At 39.2% G+C, this 17,906-nt stretch overlaps 1 protein-coding gene across 2 annotated transcripts; it reads right to left on the reverse strand.

Annotated features, from left to right (window-relative positions):
• Positions 1-529: 529 nt before the first annotated feature.
• LOC141639723 (pentatricopeptide repeat-containing protein At4g20740) lies at positions 530-4,983 on the reverse strand. Of its 2 annotated transcripts, none has more exons than XM_074448775.1 (3): positions 2,706-4,983; positions 1,042-1,147; positions 530-941 (listed from the first exon to the last, which is right to left on the reverse strand). In XM_074448775.1, exon 1 carries the CDS (start codon positions 4,876-4,878, stop codon positions 2,707-2,709), a length of 2,172 nt encoding a protein of 723 aa, XP_074304876.1. In that variant the 5' UTR covers positions 4,879-4,983; the 3' UTR covers positions 530-941; positions 1,042-1,147; position 2,706. The 2 variants fall into 2 exon arrangements, with proteins under 2 accessions (XP_074304876.1, XP_074304877.1); XM_074448776.1 differs by having other exon boundaries at positions 530-930; positions 2,706-4,964.
• Between the last annotated feature and the right edge of the window lie 12,923 nt (positions 4,984-17,906).

The raw sequence follows: 17,906 nt of genomic DNA on the forward strand, positions 1-17,906 counted from the left end.
GGCCTAGGCGTGAAGTTTGAATGCGACCTTATGTCCAGCAAAGGATGTACTTATAGGAACCGGATTCCTTGGACACCGGAAAGTTCAATTTTTTTGTATCATATCTTTAAAATAGACTTTGGACTAGGTCTACCATTGATTGTATCTGTGCCAGCTATCAGTTTACTTTCAAGGCAGCTGCTATGAAAACATCTTAATATTGAGTGAGATGTGATTAATTACGTGAACTTACAATGCCTCGATCGTAATTGAGTTTGTTTACAATTGAGGGGTCATAACCGTTAAAAGAGTAGCTTTAAATTATTATAGAAATGATTTGAACTTGAGAGAGTATTTTTTATTCTCTGTAACTTTGAATGAATTACTGAGACAAGTTTCACTGAAGGGCTAAATCTTCATGTAAAACCTGCTTCATTTGGATTGGAAAAATCCCAGTGCTTTGAACGGGATATAATGCTATTCGAATCTGCGGAACTCTAATCCTGAAAAAAACTGCATGATGTGTACATTCACTAACTGAACTCCAGAGTTTACTGTAAACTTCGAAATTTATTCATCACATGAGAAAAAAAATGGTTTCAGATAATGTAGTGTTCATATGCTTTCTAGAAGGATTATCAGCATTTCTAATATTATCTACAATTACAATACAAGAACATTATACAGCATTGAATGCAGACAATACATAGCCAATAAAGTCCGTCTTAAACAAATTGTAATTTAGTAAACAGTCGTAAAAGCATCAGTCTATTTTGAATTGAGAAACTTGACTCGCACTTCTTGAAAGCGCTTCTGCATTGGTCTGAAAAACAGTTTGAACCATTCCCAAGTTGGTCTGATTATTCTGAACTTGACATAGGCTATATCATCCGCAATGTTTAAACTTGAATGCACCCGCCACCCGGCAATAGGTTTCTGAAGCTATCCAATCTGAAATTTTTCTGAAGCAATTTTTGATATTGTAAGCATATGTTGGAAGTATTTTCAAATATATATATATAGAAGTAAAGCTTGCAACTACAGTATACATATCACGATTACCTGTCAGTTGGGGGTAACTTGGTATTCAGCTTCAGTTTACTTGGGTATCAGGTTCAGCTGTGCCCAAATGTCATAATTCTTGATATTTGGTAACATCAACTTACCCCTGAAGACAGACAAGGAGGTGCAAAAATCAATGGAACAGACAAGGAGGTTAGTAGTAAGTTCACTTCGCCCTACATTGACAAAATTAGTGCATTTCTCAAAATTTAAGGATGTACCAGGTCCTTTTTGTTGAGTTTCATTTTGTTATTTCTTGAATCAACAAAGAACCTACATCAGCATTTAGCGTGTTCTACACTGAGACTCCGACACTGGATTATACACAAATCTAGGATTTTTTTTTTTTGACAACATAGCTCTCACCCACGACACCTTATCACGCCCGAAACTTACAAAAAGGGGTCAAACTAATATTAAACTACTAGCATCACCATGAAGAAAATATGGCACACATTGACTAATCATGGTTTGCCATGTGCTATGAAATGATCTACTAGAAAATATGAATGGATTCAACTCTATCCAATCAGACACTATTGCAAGAATTCCGGAAAAGAAAAATTGACGATTGGTTACTTGCACTTAAATTACACTACCTCCATTCCCAGTTTCTGATCTCCATCAAGGTTGCCTAATTCATTATGAATAGGCCAAATTTAATACAAGATATGCTTTTAGTAGTGTTTGATATATAAATTTTAAGGGCCCAGATAGAAAATGATAGAACTGATTCCTGAATCGTTAACAGGCAGGGTGGCACTAGTGATTCAGGATACTTTTTGAATTTGGTGGTCAATGATAAACTTTGACCATCAATGTCTCCAAATGCATAGTATGTAAAATTTGTCAAGCTTTATCAATCAAACAACTACTTTTATATTACTCCGTATCCTCTTTAAATAGTTGTAACAAGTTTTTGCAAAATGTTCCGTGCGAGTCGATGGGTCGATGTGCTAAGCTGGTAAGGAAAATAGGAGCTTAGTGAGGATATGAGCTCCATGGCACATCAAGTAAAGAGAAGTGTGAGGAGATGATTCTCCTAATTGGAACTACTTTACTCGAGGAAGATAAAAAAAAAAAAAAGCATGTATAAATTTCACAATAACATTCGTCTCAGGACTCTCAACTGTCAACATGATTTTGCTACATATACTGTGACAACAATCAACGGATTGTCGGATTCAATCTGTACTAAAGGTAATCATAAGTGTTATGGTACATAACCAAAGAACAATTAACACAGACGAACAGACATCCACCACCCCAGTTTGGTACACAAAATAGGCATAGAGAATTGAAAGTCATGACATGATTTCATTACGCACACTACAGAAAACACAGGCCAAATGAGAAGAGAGGGTAGCAGGGTAGGTTCTGGTTGGCAGTTAGATAAGAAGTCAGGGTAGGAGGAGTTGTGGAAACAGAAACCTGTCTAAGTGCTCCAGCAGTCGAGCATGATCACAGAAAAAGACGAATAGCTATACCAACAGGCAAGATATAATGGGACATAAAAATCACCAAATGTTCACACAAGCTATCAGTCAAGATAATCATGAGACAAAACAGTTATTTAATTCATGAGAAATAACCAAACATCTCCTGTATGAACGAAAAAGAAAATGTATTATGACATCAAATAGAAAAAAAAAAAGAACCCATACCTCAGCTTGACAGCAATGTACAGCCTTTTGCTTTTAATTTGGATTCCAGTCTGAAGAATTTCAATCCTGACAGTACTAAGTCTGCTGTCTTCTTCTTCATGTGCTCCATTAGCATGTCATCATATAAAATCGCATTGGCTTCACTTAAAAGATTTCGCTCCCTAATACTTGAGAAGACCTTCCTTGCCTCTTCTATCGTCCCATGCTTGCACATGCCAGAGATAACAGCACAACATATCACTTCATCGACTATACATCCCTGTTCGATCATCTCATTAACTACTTCAAGCACCTTTTCAGCATCATTTGATTTGCACTCGTGGATAATGGTTAGTGTGTATTTGAATTCCATAGGGCCAGATGCAACATTAGCCAAGCAATCCTGAACTAATGATATAGCGGCATCAATCTCTCCCAACTTGCAAAGGCCTTTTACCAAAGACTGATAAGCTTCAATAGACGGAACTGAATCCAGCTCCTTTATTTTATTATACCATGAACAAGCTTCCTTCACTTCATCAAGATCAACAAGGCACATAATTACGTGACTATATGTAGTGCAATCAGGTATGAAGCTAGAGTCTCTGATTTCACTAAAGAGGGACAGTGCCGCTTTTTTCTCCCCACTTTTATAAAGAGCACCCAAAATAATATTGTATATAGAATTACTACAATACCCTTTTATTTTTACATCCTCAAACACCGCCAATGTGAGAGGTAAACTATCTTCCCTTTCAACCATCATAGAGAAGAATATTGACAGACCCTCAAGAACAGATGCTCCTAGTTTATCCATTTGGTAAAGTAACATGAGAAACTTGTCCATTTCTCCAGATTCTGCATATGCCTTCAACATAGGATTAACAGTCGTAAAATCTGGTTGGAGGCCTTCCTCGACTGCTACGTGAAATAGCTTAGAAGCTTTATCAAGCTGTTTAAGATTACAAAAGCCTTCTATCAAACTATTATAAATAGACAAATCAGCCCTGTATCCAGAATCCATCATATCCTTCCACAGATCAAGGGCTGAACCAACCTTACCGTTTGCTACAAACCCTTCAACTAGTGAGCTATATATAGCTCTATCAATCAACCCCCCTTTCTTTTTCATACCCTTAAAAAATTCATAACCTTTCTCTACCCGATTCCCCTTACATAAGGCAGATATCAAAGTGGTATAAGCAATTGCATCCGGTTCAACTCTATCCATCCTCATTTCACCCCAAACCCTCAGACACCCATCCAAGTTCCCCTCGGCCACCAAAACCCGAATCATAGCCGTGTATGCAAAAACATCCGGCTTACACAACCGCCTCATTTGACCCAAAAGCTCCAACATTTCATCAATCTTCCCACTCTTACACAAACCCTTGATCAAAATCATGTAAGTCATGGTCTCCTCCACGAAGCCACCCTTCCTAAAATCATCATAAACCGACAAAGCCAAATCCAAATGACCGGTCTTAACCAACGCATCCATAATCCTATTATACAAAAAAACACGAGGCGTAACACCAAATTTCTTCATCTTCTCATACACATAATACACCCTAAGACCTCTATTATTGTCAGCATGCATCCTGATCAAAATTTCAAACTGTTTCTCACTAGGTTGCTTACCCTGCATATGCATTAACTCAGGAACTTGATCAGCAGCCCTAAATCTATTCAACCTATACAAAGCATAAGTAAATGCATTATAAGACATATAATTATGTTGATAACCCTTTTGCTTACCAGCCCAATGAAAGAACTTGGAGCACAAAACGGGGTCATCCTGAACCTTGAGCACCTCAGCAACCAGGTCAGGATTAACCCGTCGAAGCCGCCCGAGGTCTGAGATCACATCGGGACCCCAGCTACGGTGTTTCCTGAAGGAATCACATATGTAGCGGGCAATAGGCGAGAGTCTTTGAACAATTTGGAAGAATTTTTCAGATGGGGTTTTGGGAAAAGAGGGTTTAAGGTGATTTTGGTCATCTGGGTACCATTTATCAAGGGGAAAATGGGTGGGTTTATGAGGAGGATGAAGGGTGTTTGAAGAAGGGTTTAGGGTTTCGCGATTGGAGAAGAGGCCGCCGGAGACGGTGGGTCTGTTTTGAGTGGGTTTTCTTTTGCCGTAGTAGAAGTAGATTTTGTTGGGTTTAGTAAGTGGTGCTTGTGGTGGTGGCATTTTCAGTGCTTTTTGTGTGCCACCATGGGTAATGGTTGTTCCAGTATTAACAGACTGTCGGATGTCCACAACATAACTAATTGAATGAAGAGAGAGTTTAATCGAACCCCCAATCCCCTCGCTTGAAACGGACTAATCAATTGTAGTTGTTTAAGTGATTGACTACTGACTAGTCTTAAACCCGTGCAAATTGCACGGGATATTATTTAGAACATTATTATTAACTAAAAATATATAAAAATTGTCAAATTTTATACGATGTTTTAAGGTTATTAGATTTGAATTAGGGTAAATTGATAACTTATACCTAGTATAAGTCAGTTTTTTAAATCTTATACCTTGAATAATTTTCTTTCAAAACTTATACCGAAAATCCTCATTTCTTTTATACTCAATACCAAATCTCACGAATTGACCATTTTACCCTTATTATTTACTCATCACACACTTTTGCCCACCATATTAACTCATTAAACACCACATACTCCCATCACCACCACTCACCTCCTCCCTCTACCGGCACCAATCCAATTTCTCGCAAGTTCCAAATTAAACTTTTTAATCCAACTAATAGTAATTAGCAAAATCAAAATTAAAATTCTCAATACCAAATTTCCCAATAATAAAGAGGCATAGCATGAAAGATTGATGAAATCCCAGAAAATAAAAGGTACAAAAAATTGAAAGAAAGGTATCTTAAAATTGTTGGTGTACCATGAACCAACATGGGAAGCTTTCCGGATGATCTCACCCATTATGTTGATGAACAAGAACCCTAATCACAACTGATTTTCTGGGTTTTAATACTTAATTAGTAAACTTGGAATAATTGTGAAGTGGTGCTCGCGTGAAAGAACATTTGAACAAGAGTGTATTTGATGATGATTCTACTGTGTTGGAGCACGTTATGGACGACGACAATGGAGTAGTGTAGGGTGGGGGTCGTGAGGTTGGGTATGTGGGTCTGAGTTTCGGAGGTTATAAGTATTTAATTGGGTGACACTAGGAGGGCCAGTCGGTCGAGGGTAGCATTTGCGGCGACGGCAGCTCAAAACCGGTGGTGGCGCCGGCAGAGGAGGGGACAAGTTATGGTGGTGGTGGGTATATGTGGTGGATGGGAGAAGGAGGTAAGGATTAATGTTGTGGGGAAAGAGTGATGATAGCTTAAATAATAAGGGCAAAATCGTCAATTTAAGTCTGTTTTTGAAATTTGGCATTAAGTATAAAAAAAATAAGGATTTTCGGTATAAATTTTGAAAGAAAATTATCTAAGGTATAAGATTTGAAAAACTGACTTATAGTAGGTATAAGTTATCAATTTACCCTTTGAATTATAAATTACATTAATAATTGTTAAATTTTATACGATGTCAAATTGCTCTTTTAAACATGTAAATATTAATGAAAGTTATAAAAATTGTATATATCAGGTGATGTTATTCAGTGTTCTGGTAAAAGTCCTAAATTCTCTACGCAAGTAACACTCAATTCATATATATATATTGCTCGACATTTGTCTAGAAACACACAATTTAAATAGTTATTTCATTTCTCCTGTTATCTCTTTCCATCTCTGAGTATATTTAAATATAAAAGGCAAAGATTAGCACAGTTTCAACCGCTCATCAAAATTTGACTCGTTCCGTAAATTTGATCCATTTTTAGGGTCAATTTTATACCCACTCCAATTCATACGATTAGTGCACCTTACATTTTGAGACAATCCAAATTAAATGTAACATTCCTTATTTGGTAAGAAAATTCAGTTATTTATCCAATGTTTTTTTGAGACAATTCAAACCAATAGTAACATTTCTTTACATTCTCTTTCATGCTTTACCTATTTCACCCGTTACTTTTTCTTCCACCTAAAAACTTGTGTAAAAGATAATATTTTCAATCAATTGGATTGAAGGGAATATGAGTTATATACAAAGCATCATTTAAAAAAAAATACTTATTTAAAATTTAAATAACGTAACTTTTGTACTTCTTCCAGTATAATTGATGCAAGTAATGAATATGACTATACTATTTCTAAAAATTTGTGAAAACACTAATTTTATACGGATATAGGCACCACTTACACATTATAAACAATTGGATAATGGGACAATTAGGCCAAATATGTTTTAGCTCGACTTATCAAAATATGTCCCGAACGGTAAGGCTGTCTCGGGTCCAGTGTGTTTTCGCGGGTAGAGAATTGAAAAGCTTGACCTGTAACCCGTTTCACCCAAATGCGAAACGACATGTTCATTTATGCTAGAAACACAACCCGTCCCTCTAGACCCGTTGGGTTAAAAATAAGTTTATTATTAGATATGAATAAATACACTGTATTAAATAATAATTAAAAATTGTTAGTTTTAATATTTTAAATTATAACCACCATTAAAAAAATCAATTATACTCTCACCTAGCCTATATGATTTATTGAGCCGTCTTATATAATATTTTAAATGCTGATTTTTTTGTTTTGTTTTTTTTTTTTTAAAAAAAAAGAGTAGATAACATGATTTAAAGAGGAATATGAATAATTGATTACCATACCTACTTGTTGTTTATCATACCTAATTGTTGTTTACCATACCTAATTAAGTAATTATGCATCGCTTTGGACTAATTATTGTTTACCATACTCTAATAAACCATTTGGCCCAACCTATAGCCCACCCAATTGATATAAAAAGACTTAGGCTTTGCAGATTGCCCTAGGTATAAGCTCTCCCAGCCCCATTTTAATTATGTCGATCTCCCTCAGCCCCCTCAAGCTCCCTCATGAGTCATCAGTCATGTCCCTTCTCCCGCCACAACAACATCGCAACCATACTCTTTCTCCAACCAGCACCCTCAATCTAATCTCTTTCATTCTATAAGACTTGACTCTAATGCAATAGTTGCGAATAATCACATATTTTCGTTGTTTTAACTCAAAATTTGTAGATCTACTTGCCTGTTGTATTCAATTCTACCTAATTTTATAAAAGGTAATATTAAAAATATTATTTTATGTCGAATGTTTCAATTTATATTTTCACTCTTTTAATTACATGTATATCATATTGTTAGGCCTAATTTAGCCTGGTCAGACTTTAATTTAGCCTGACCTTGTTAGGCTGATTGGGACAACCAAGGACCAGACAAATCTAATTATTATTTGACAGACGAAGAGTATCACAAGGCAGGCAAGCTACTAAATCCCAGAAGAAAAACCTGATGGTAAGCGTAGAATAGCCTGATAAGATACTTGAACAGGCTGGATCAAATTGACAAACAAGAAATACGGTTATATGAACAAATAACCACGTCCTACTCTCATGGAAGACCAAGTCCAACTACAAAGAGCACATAATCTTAGCAAATCAGAACGTGCATGAGGAAAAGAAAAACGGTTTGTTGAAGAAGAACGAGTCAACCGTATTAATAGGGAATGTGCCCTATTTTCCAGCTAACAACTCCAACGATTAAGGGGAACGTTGAGGATGCATCCAACGTTAATATTTGAAGACTATAAATAGCATGATCTAAACATTTGTAGACACACGATATTATTCATCTTTCCTCTACAACTTGTCTATTATTTTCCTGAATATTCAATTGTATACACTGAGCTTGTGGTCAGCTTGTCAAAGAAATACAAACAACATTATTTATACTTAGTTCTTTCCCATTATTCATTGACACTTTTATTCCTAATTCATTGAACTAGATACCCTTATTACTCTATAATCAAGCCGGATCCTTCCAGGGAAAATCCTGCTAAAACAATTGGCGCCCACCGTGGGGCATCTAGTTCGTTAATCAAAAAAATTTTCTTTTACCATTCTTCATTTAATATTCACATACAAAAATGGTAGAACTCACCCCAGAACAACAATTGGCGGTTGCCTTAGCTAAGATAAAAGAATTGGAGACAATTCAAGAAAAGGCAGCCCAATCAGAGGCTGAAATCAGTAGGCTTAAGGAATCTGAGTCTAACCTAAGAAAAAAAATTGGAAAATCAGGCTTCAGGCTCCAAGACCAAATTCGAACCAGGAATCCCATTCTCATCCATTATCAAAAACATTGACTTTTCCAATTTTGGAACTCCGGAAAAGGATACCTCATCCGGCACCCAAATCATTCCCAACGATGAAACAAAAAATCAAGCAAAGAATAATGATGGCTATGCTTCAGAAATTCAAAAACTCCACAACAAAATAGAAAATATACCGGAGTGCCGACCACCGTGGTGAAGTAGAAGTTGACATTTGATTCACCCTTTGCAGATGAAATTGCAAAGATTGATCTCCCCAAGAAATTTACCGTCCCATCCATGAGAACTTATGATGGAACTTCTGATTCACAAAATCACGTTGCCATATTCAAACAGAAGATGTTAGCCGCCTCAATACCCAGTAAACTCAGGCAGTGTCCGCATGTGTAAAGGCTTTGGTACAACCCGATCGGAGCAAAGATTACAATGGTTCATCAATCTCCCAAATGGGAGTATCAAGAATTTTGCAGAATTGATCAATGCCTTCAATCAACAATTCGCAAGCAACAGAGACATGGCCAAGAGACCCAAGAACTGTTCAGGGTAAAGCAACTTCCTGAAGAATCTCTCAAAGAATTCCTGGCAAGATTTGTCAAAGAGAAGGTAGCCATTCCTAGGTGCGACGAAGAGACGGCGGTAGAAGCCTTCAGGCAAGGAGTCCTGCTTGATAGTGACATATATGCAGACTTAACCAAAAAAGCCTGCCTAACCTTTGCCACTGTTCAATCCATCGCCTTAGAACATGTCAGATTGGAAGAAGATCTCAACTTCAGAACAAACTCGTCCGGAGAAAAGCAAGGCTATGGACACACTAACAGGAAAAGCTCCTACCAGAAAGGAGGCAACCCCAGATCAGCACCCTATTCCAGACCTGAAGTCAACATGGCACAAGAACACAAAGATAACCTTTCTAGCCTACCAACTATTCCTGAATATAACTTCTCTATAAATACTGCAGGATTAATCAAACGCCTGGAAAGCTTGGGAGACACGGTCAGATGGCCTAAAAAATCCGACAACCCCAGGAAAGATCCAACGAGATGGTGTGACTTCCACCAAGACATCGGGCACACCACAAAAGAATGCATCCAACTCAGGAAATAAGTGGCATACCTCCTAAGGAAGGGCTATCTGAAAGACTTAATCCAGCAGCCAAAGAACAAAGATGAAGAACAAAACAAGAGAGATTCAGGGAACAGCAGAGATCCTCCTCCTCCTCCCCCCATCTATGAAGTCAAGTTCATAAATGGAGGATCAGAAATCTGTGGCTTAACCAGCTCTGCTGCCAAAAGAATATCCGGGAGTCTAAACTTCAACCCCTCTTAGATCTAAGTCATTACCTGCTTTGTTACTTTTGATGACTCGGACTTGCGGGGAATATCGATCTACACCATGACAAACTTGGTAATTACCATGCAAATTTGCGACTAAGGTATCAAGAATCTTGATAGACGGGGGCAGTTCAATCAACTTGGTGATGCTTGACGTCCTCAAAGCTATGAGGATAGATGAAGGGAAAGTCATCAAAAAATCCAGTGTCCTGGTTGGATTCAGCGGAGAAACAAAGAACACCCTGGGAGAAATTAGCCTGCCAACCTATGTGGAAGGCGTGGCTTCCTATGAAAGATTCGGGGTAATGGATTGCCTATCCTCGTATAACGTAATCCTAGGCAGACCATGGATCCACAACGTCAAAGCAATCCCATCAATATACCATCAATGTGTGAAAATACCAACCGAATGGGGGATAACCACAATCAGGGGAGAACAAAGGACAACCCAGGAATGCTACACCCAGGCTTTGAAACCTTCAAAGTCAGGTAAGTCCCTCGCATAGCAATTAAAGTCACCTGTCAGGAAAGAATATATTGCGCAGTCACAAATGGAAATAGAAGAGGTCATTCTGGATCCGAAATTCCCTGACAGGAAGGTACTTGTAGGGTCAGATGCACCTGACTCAGTCAGACCCAATCTGGTCAGCTTTCTCAAAACTAAAATGTCTTGTTTTGCTTGGTCACATTTTGATATGACTGGTATAGATGCTGATATTATAACCCATAAGTTAAATATTGACAAATCCTTTAAACCTGTACAACAAAAAAGGAGAAAATTTGCTGCAGAGAGGCATGAAATCATCAACCAAGAAGTTGACAAGCTATTGGACATGGGAATGATCAGGGAAGTAATGTACCCCGACTGGCTTGCAAATGTAGTAGTCGTCCAAAAGAAAAACGGCAAATGGAGAGTCTGTGTAGACTACACCGACCTAAACAAGGCCTGCCCCAAAGATCCATTTCCCCTGCCACATATCGATGCAATGGTGGATGCCACTGCAGGACACGAGATGTTAACATTCATGGATGCCTCCAGTGGATTCAACCAAATAAAGATGCACCCCCGCAGATCGGAAAGTACGACCTTCATCACCTGAAAGAGGAATATCTTGTTATTGCTATGCCCTTTGGATTAAAAAATGCAGGTGCAACCTATCAAAGATTAGTCAACATGATGTTCAAAGATCAAATAGGAGACACCATGGAAGTCTACATTGACGATATGGTAGTCAAGTAAAAAAAGGCAGAAGACCACATCAAAGACCTGGAAGTAGCCTTCCAAATCGGAAAAATTCAACATGAAGCTCAACCCACGAAATGCCATTTTGGAGTCTCGCAGGCAAATTCTGGGCTATATGGTGACAAAAAGAGGAATAGAAGCCAGCCCACGGACAGATCAAAGCCATCCTGGAGCTAGAACCACCAAAGACAGTCAAAGACATACAAAAGCTGACGGGAAGAATAGCGCCACAATGCAGATTCATTTCAAGGTCATCGAGAGAGATGCAAATCATTTTATAACTCGCTAAGGAAAACAAAGACTTTCAATGGACCCCCGATCATCAAGTCGCCTTTGAAGATCCGAAAACATACCTATCCTCTCCACCCTTGTTGGCGAAACCATCAAAGATTTAACCCTCGACAAAGATAATTGCGGTCACGGAAATCTTTGTCGTAGATTCGGTCAAAGAAGCGGACGAACAACAACACCCTGTCTATTACGTAAGTAAAAGTCTACTAGACGCAGAGATCAGGTATGACCTACTTGAAAAATACGTTTTAGCTTTAATTATGAGTTGCACCAAGTTAAGACCATATTTTGAAAGTCACCCTATAATAGTCAGAACAAATCTTCCTATCAAATCTGTACTTAGAAAGCCAGAATTATCCGGACGAAGGTGCAAATGGTCAGTCCAGCTAAGCACATACAACATAACATTTGAACCAAGGACAGCAATTAAGTCACAAGCACTAGCGGACTTTGTGGCTGATTTTAGTCCAGCCCTAGAACCCGACCTAATAAAAGAAGTAAACAGACTGACCAATGACCAAACAGACCTAGAATGGACCCTATTCGTCGATGGTGCAGCCAACATGAGGGGCACCGGCCTAGGGGTAGTACTAAAATCGCCACAGGGGGATAAGATAGTACAAGCTATAAGCTGTGCATTCGAAGCTACCAACAATGAGGCGGAATATGAAGCCCTAATAGCCGGATTAAACGTATATATTGACCTTGGTGTACAAAACTTAAAGGTACGTACTGATTCCCTTCTTATTTCAAACCAAGTAAATGGAGTATGCACTGCTAAAGACTCAAAAATGATACTCTATTTAGAAGTTGTCCAAAATTTAAAAATGAAATTTCGCAATTTTAATATTGATCAAATTCCTAGGGACTTGAATACCCAGGCTGATGCCCTAGCCGGCCTAGGATCCAACTTCAGTCCCCCTGACTTTGATAAAATACCTATCGTACATCTATTAGAACCTGCAATAAACAAACAAGATGAAAGTTTTCCAATATATATTGCAAATTCATGGACAAAACCTTACTATGATTGGCTACAACAAGGAATCCTCCCCCTGAATAAGCAAGATGCTAGGGCACTCAAAATCAAAGCTGCTTCATATACTATTATTAACAACGTGCTTTTTAAGAAATCGCAGGCATGACCATACCTCAGATGCCTGGAACCACAAGAAGCTGAACAGATACTATCAGAAATCCATGGAGGATACTGTGGAAATCATAAAGGCGGAAGAAGCCTAGCAAGAAAGGTACTCAGAACAGGTTATTATTGGCCCACTTTGAGGGCCGATTGCCTGGAATTCAGCTCTAAATGTGAAACTTGCCAGATTCATGGACCATATATCCACCAGCCATCTGAGGAACTACATTCCATATCCGCCCCCTGGCCATTTATGAATTGGGGCATGGATATAGTAGGAAAACTACCTCAAGCACCCGGGCAAAAAGTTTTTATGCTAGCAATGACTGACTACTTCTCCAAGTGGATAGAAGCTGATTCATACAGGCAAGTCAAAGAAAAGGATATCATAGCATTCATCAAACGCAACATCATATGTAGATATGGCATCCCTTCTGAAATAGTATGCGACAATGGCACGCAATTCGTGGGAAAAAGAACAGCAGCTTTCTGTGCTCAATGGAGCATCAACCTGGTGACTTCCACACCAGGATATCCAAAAGCTAACGGCCAGGCAGAATCTAGTAACAAAGTAATAATCAGTTGCATAAAGAAGAAGCTAGAAAGAAGGAAAGGTAGATGGGCTGAAGAGCTCCCCTTGGTCCCTCGGGGCCGTGAACCACGCCTAAAACATCCACACGCCAAACCCCCTACTCCTTGGTCTATGGATGTGAAGCAGTAATCCCAGCAGAGGTCGACATTCCATCAGCCAAATGCAGCCTGAATACAATAACGAGCAATATACCTCTAATGGTGGATAACCTGGACTTGACGGAAGAACTAAGAGATGCAGCCAGTATTAGAATGGCAGCATATAAGCAAAGAGTTGCAAAAAGCTACAACAAGACTGTCAAAGCTAGAGTATTCAGGGTAGGAGACCTAGTTCTCAGAAAAGTTTTTCAAAACACAAAAGAGAAGAACGCCGGCAAATTGGCCCCAACCTGGGAAGGTCCCTACCTGATTGACTCAATAGTCGGCCAGGGAGCTTATAGACTACAAACCCTGGACGACGAAATGATCCCAAGAACTTGGAATATTGCACACTTAAAACTATTTCACATATAAAATATATCCCCCAGTCCAGGTATAATCTTTATCTTACCATTTCCTGCCTGACATGATATGAAACTAAATGTATGATATTTGCCATTATATGAATAAATGCCTTATATGATTTCTTCCATTATGTGCCCAAGTACTTATCAATATTCTCGTATTTCCCTTTAACGAGTAGAATCTTTAATATTTTTTTTACATACTGTACTTTACTTAAAACAAATTTTAAAGATTGGGGGCCACCCCACTGATATCCAATTTTCAGTTGCAAAATCAGGCCTTAAAATACTGAGCTCAATTTAATATACAAACCTGGAAAACCTTTTCCTGGCTTGTATGACATGGATGGGTCATAAGCCCTCCAGACAGGCAGGGGACATAAGCCCTCCAGACAGGCAATAACGTCACCCATGACACAAAGAATCGCAGATCGGTGCAAAAAATCGCCCGATCGGTCGAATAATCGCGGATCGGTCAAAAAATCGCCCGATCGGTCGAATAATCGCGATCCAAAGATACATCTAACACTACAAATATACCTTATCAAAACACAAAAAGAAACCAACAAAGACCAAATATTTATTCAAAACCGAAATAAAATATTCATTCAAAAAGCCAGCCCTACCACATACCTAATAATTATTCATTCCAGGAACATACCCCCTGGATGGGCCAAAACGAAAAGCAAAAACATAAATCTAAACAGGCTTCGAACCAGTAACCGACTCACAACCATCCACCATTTCTTGATCACCAGATTTCTCCTTGGAAGGAGGAGAATCCACTTCTTCTTCTTGACCCATATTGGCCAAATCGGATATCGGGTGTCCAGAGTCGTCTCATCCCGATCCGGATCCCACTTAGCCCGGTCGATTCTGGATCCCTCATAGCATCAACCCGGCCTTTCCCAAAGAAGTCTTGAGCAAAGATCGCAAGCCGTGCCTCCACCAGCTCCTTTTCAAGACCAAGCTCTTCATTTTTCCTCGGTGATCCGCATTGCCGCTTCTCTCGGCGGCCCGGCTCTTCCTTGACAGTCTCCAGCTCTTCCCTTGCAGCCTCGAGCTCTTGCCCGACAACTTTCTCGGCGTTTTTGCAGCCACCTCACAAACCAAAGCAGCCCTAGATGCCTCTCTAGCCGACCCACCGAGATCAAGTATTACCTCATTACCCCTGGATGTGTGCAGCTCGCGGTTAACTTTATCTAATTTTTCTTCCAAGCCAGAAATCCTAGCCTGGGCATCCCTGAGCTGACAAGCAGTAGCCAACCCAGCATCTAATCCCTACAGAAAAATGAAAGAAAATCAATCAGCCGAACATAAAGTAACACAAAGAACAGATAATAATTAAAAAATGCCCTTTGCAACTAACCTCCTTAGCTTGAGAAGCAAGAGCAGCAGCCTTTGTCACAAGAGAAGACAAGATAGACACCACTTTGGTAGAAGACTCAAGGGTATTGTCAGATAAAAGCCGGCCGCTCATACTAGCAGAGAACTCATTTATCTGTGCCCGGGCAGCGTCCATATCGTCCATCCGAGCAGACACTTCCCTGACACTCCTGATTGGTTGAGCCTGAATAGGCTCTTTCTCTCTCCCTTCCTCTTCAGGAATGACAGCTTCCCTCCTCCTTTTAGAAGCTTGAACGACCTCTGGGGATACTAGCCTGGGCGGTTCCTGGGGAGGCTGGACATCAGAAACCAAAATGTCAAGTGTCTTGTCGCTCCCACTAGCCTCCGGCTCTTGGACTGCATTCAAAGCAATTCTAGCAACCCCACTTTCAAGTCCGCGCTAAAGTGGCGAACCTAGCAGAAGATCTGTACACTGAATGTATAAAAAATACATATAAATATCAGAAGAAAAGCAGCAAGAAGACAACAATCAACATAAAGACATATAGAAGACATACATGAAAGAGCAGTGGAGCTAGGCTTGCCTTTGGGTACTTTAACCACACTCAGCTTAGGCTTCATATACCGGGGCAACAAATCCCTGCCCAGACTAGCATGCCAAGTCCTCTCCTCCTCAGGAATAGAAAGAAAGGCCTCTATCCTTGAAATAGACTCCTTGCCAAGAGGGTCAAAATTCCAGTCAGGAGCTGCAAATATCACCAAAAATGCACAGGTAAAACTTAAATATTCCAATTTCGTAGTATATAAAATGCAAATTAAGAATGCAGGAAACCTACCACTCTCCAAAGGAGGATATCTCAAATAATCCAGGCCTGACCCCAGACTTTCAGTCCGGATAAACAGGTAAGTCTTTGCCCAGCCTTTATCGTCCCCAGAGTCCAGGTTAGTAATTAATGGAGACATTTTCGACTTGATTCTCAAATTGAAACGACCGGTAGAAGGATTTTTCAGATGATATACTGCCTTGATATCGTTAATAGTAATTATAAGTTTATGTTTAGCACATAAATTTTCAATAGAATGGACAAGTTTCCAAACCATTGGCATAATTTGGAAAGGTGATACTTCCATGGCAGGAATAGTATCAATCATTAAAGGAGTAAAAGGTAACTTACAACCTGCTTTAAACGCCCATTCATAAATACAGAACCAACCAGGTGACACCCAGTTAGCTCTGACTGGACAAAACTCAGGAATCCAAACCTCAGCCGAGTCAGGAATCAATTTTTTCTCCCTCAAAACCCCATCATAGTTTGTTTTCAATAGGTTTTCCTCAGGAAAATAGGAATCCAGGGATTGAAGAGCAAAAAAGATAGAATCTTGATATTTAAATGCTATAGCACGAGCAGGAGGATCAATTTCAACCACCTCCTCCTCATGGACATCTGTGGGTTCAGGCTCAGCCGCAGCTTTCTGGGAAGTAGGACGCTTTTTGGCTCCTATATCCTTTATTGTTTTATTTATCGTGATAAATTAATGTTACTTAATGAGAAATTACAGTTAGCAAAATGGAATTCCTGGGAAATAGGGAAGAATTTCAGAGAAGATTTAGCAAGAGAAGTGGAAGAACTTTGGTGAAAAATGAACTCATCACAATTACCGTATTTATAGAAGAAGAGTAACGGTGCAAAAACCCTAGAAAACACAAAACTGTCAGCATGACATCATGTAGTTAGCCGTTGCAGTGATTAACGGTCACTAGGAGTCTAAGAGTCATTGAGTAAATATAATTCTTTTTATTGTTTAAACCCGGTAAATTGACATCTCACCCCTGGCCTGATCCAGCACGGGTAAAATGTCAAGGGGAAATTGTTAGGCCCAATTTAGCCTGGTCAGACTTTAATTTAGCCTGACATTGTTAGGCTGATTGGGACTACCAAGGACCAGACAAATCTAATTATTATTTGACAGACGAAGAGTATCACAAGGCAGGCAAGCTACTAAATCCCAGAAGAAAAACCTGATGGTAAGCGTAGAATAGCCTGATAAGATACTTGAACAGGCTGGATCAAATTGACAAACAAGAAATACGGTTATTTGAACAAATAACCACGTCCTACTCTCATGGAAGACCAAGTCCAACTACAAAGAGCACATAATCTTAGCAAATCAGAACGTGCAAGAGGAAAAGAACAACGGTTTGTTGAAGAAGAACGAGTCAACCGTATTAATAGGGAATGTGCCCTATTTTCCAGCTAACAACTCCAACGATTAAGAGGAACTTTGAGGATGCATCCAACGTTAATATTTGAAGACTATAAATAGCATGATCTAAACATTTGTAGACACAGGATATTATTCATCTTTCCTCTACAACTTGTCTATTATTTTCCTGAATATTCAATTGTATACACTGAGCTTGTGGTCAGCTTGTCAAAGAAATACAAACAACATTATTTATACTTAGTTCTTTCCCATTATTCATTGACACTTTTATTCCTAATTCATTGAACTAGATACCCTTATTACTCTATAATCAAGC

Source organism: Silene latifolia, unplaced genomic scaffold (assembly GCF_048544455.1).
Source record: "Silene latifolia isolate original U9 population unplaced genomic scaffold, ASM4854445v1 scaffold_57, whole genome shotgun sequence".
In the NCBI taxonomy this organism is placed as follows: domain Eukaryota; kingdom Viridiplantae; phylum Streptophyta; class Magnoliopsida; order Caryophyllales; family Caryophyllaceae; genus Silene; species Silene latifolia.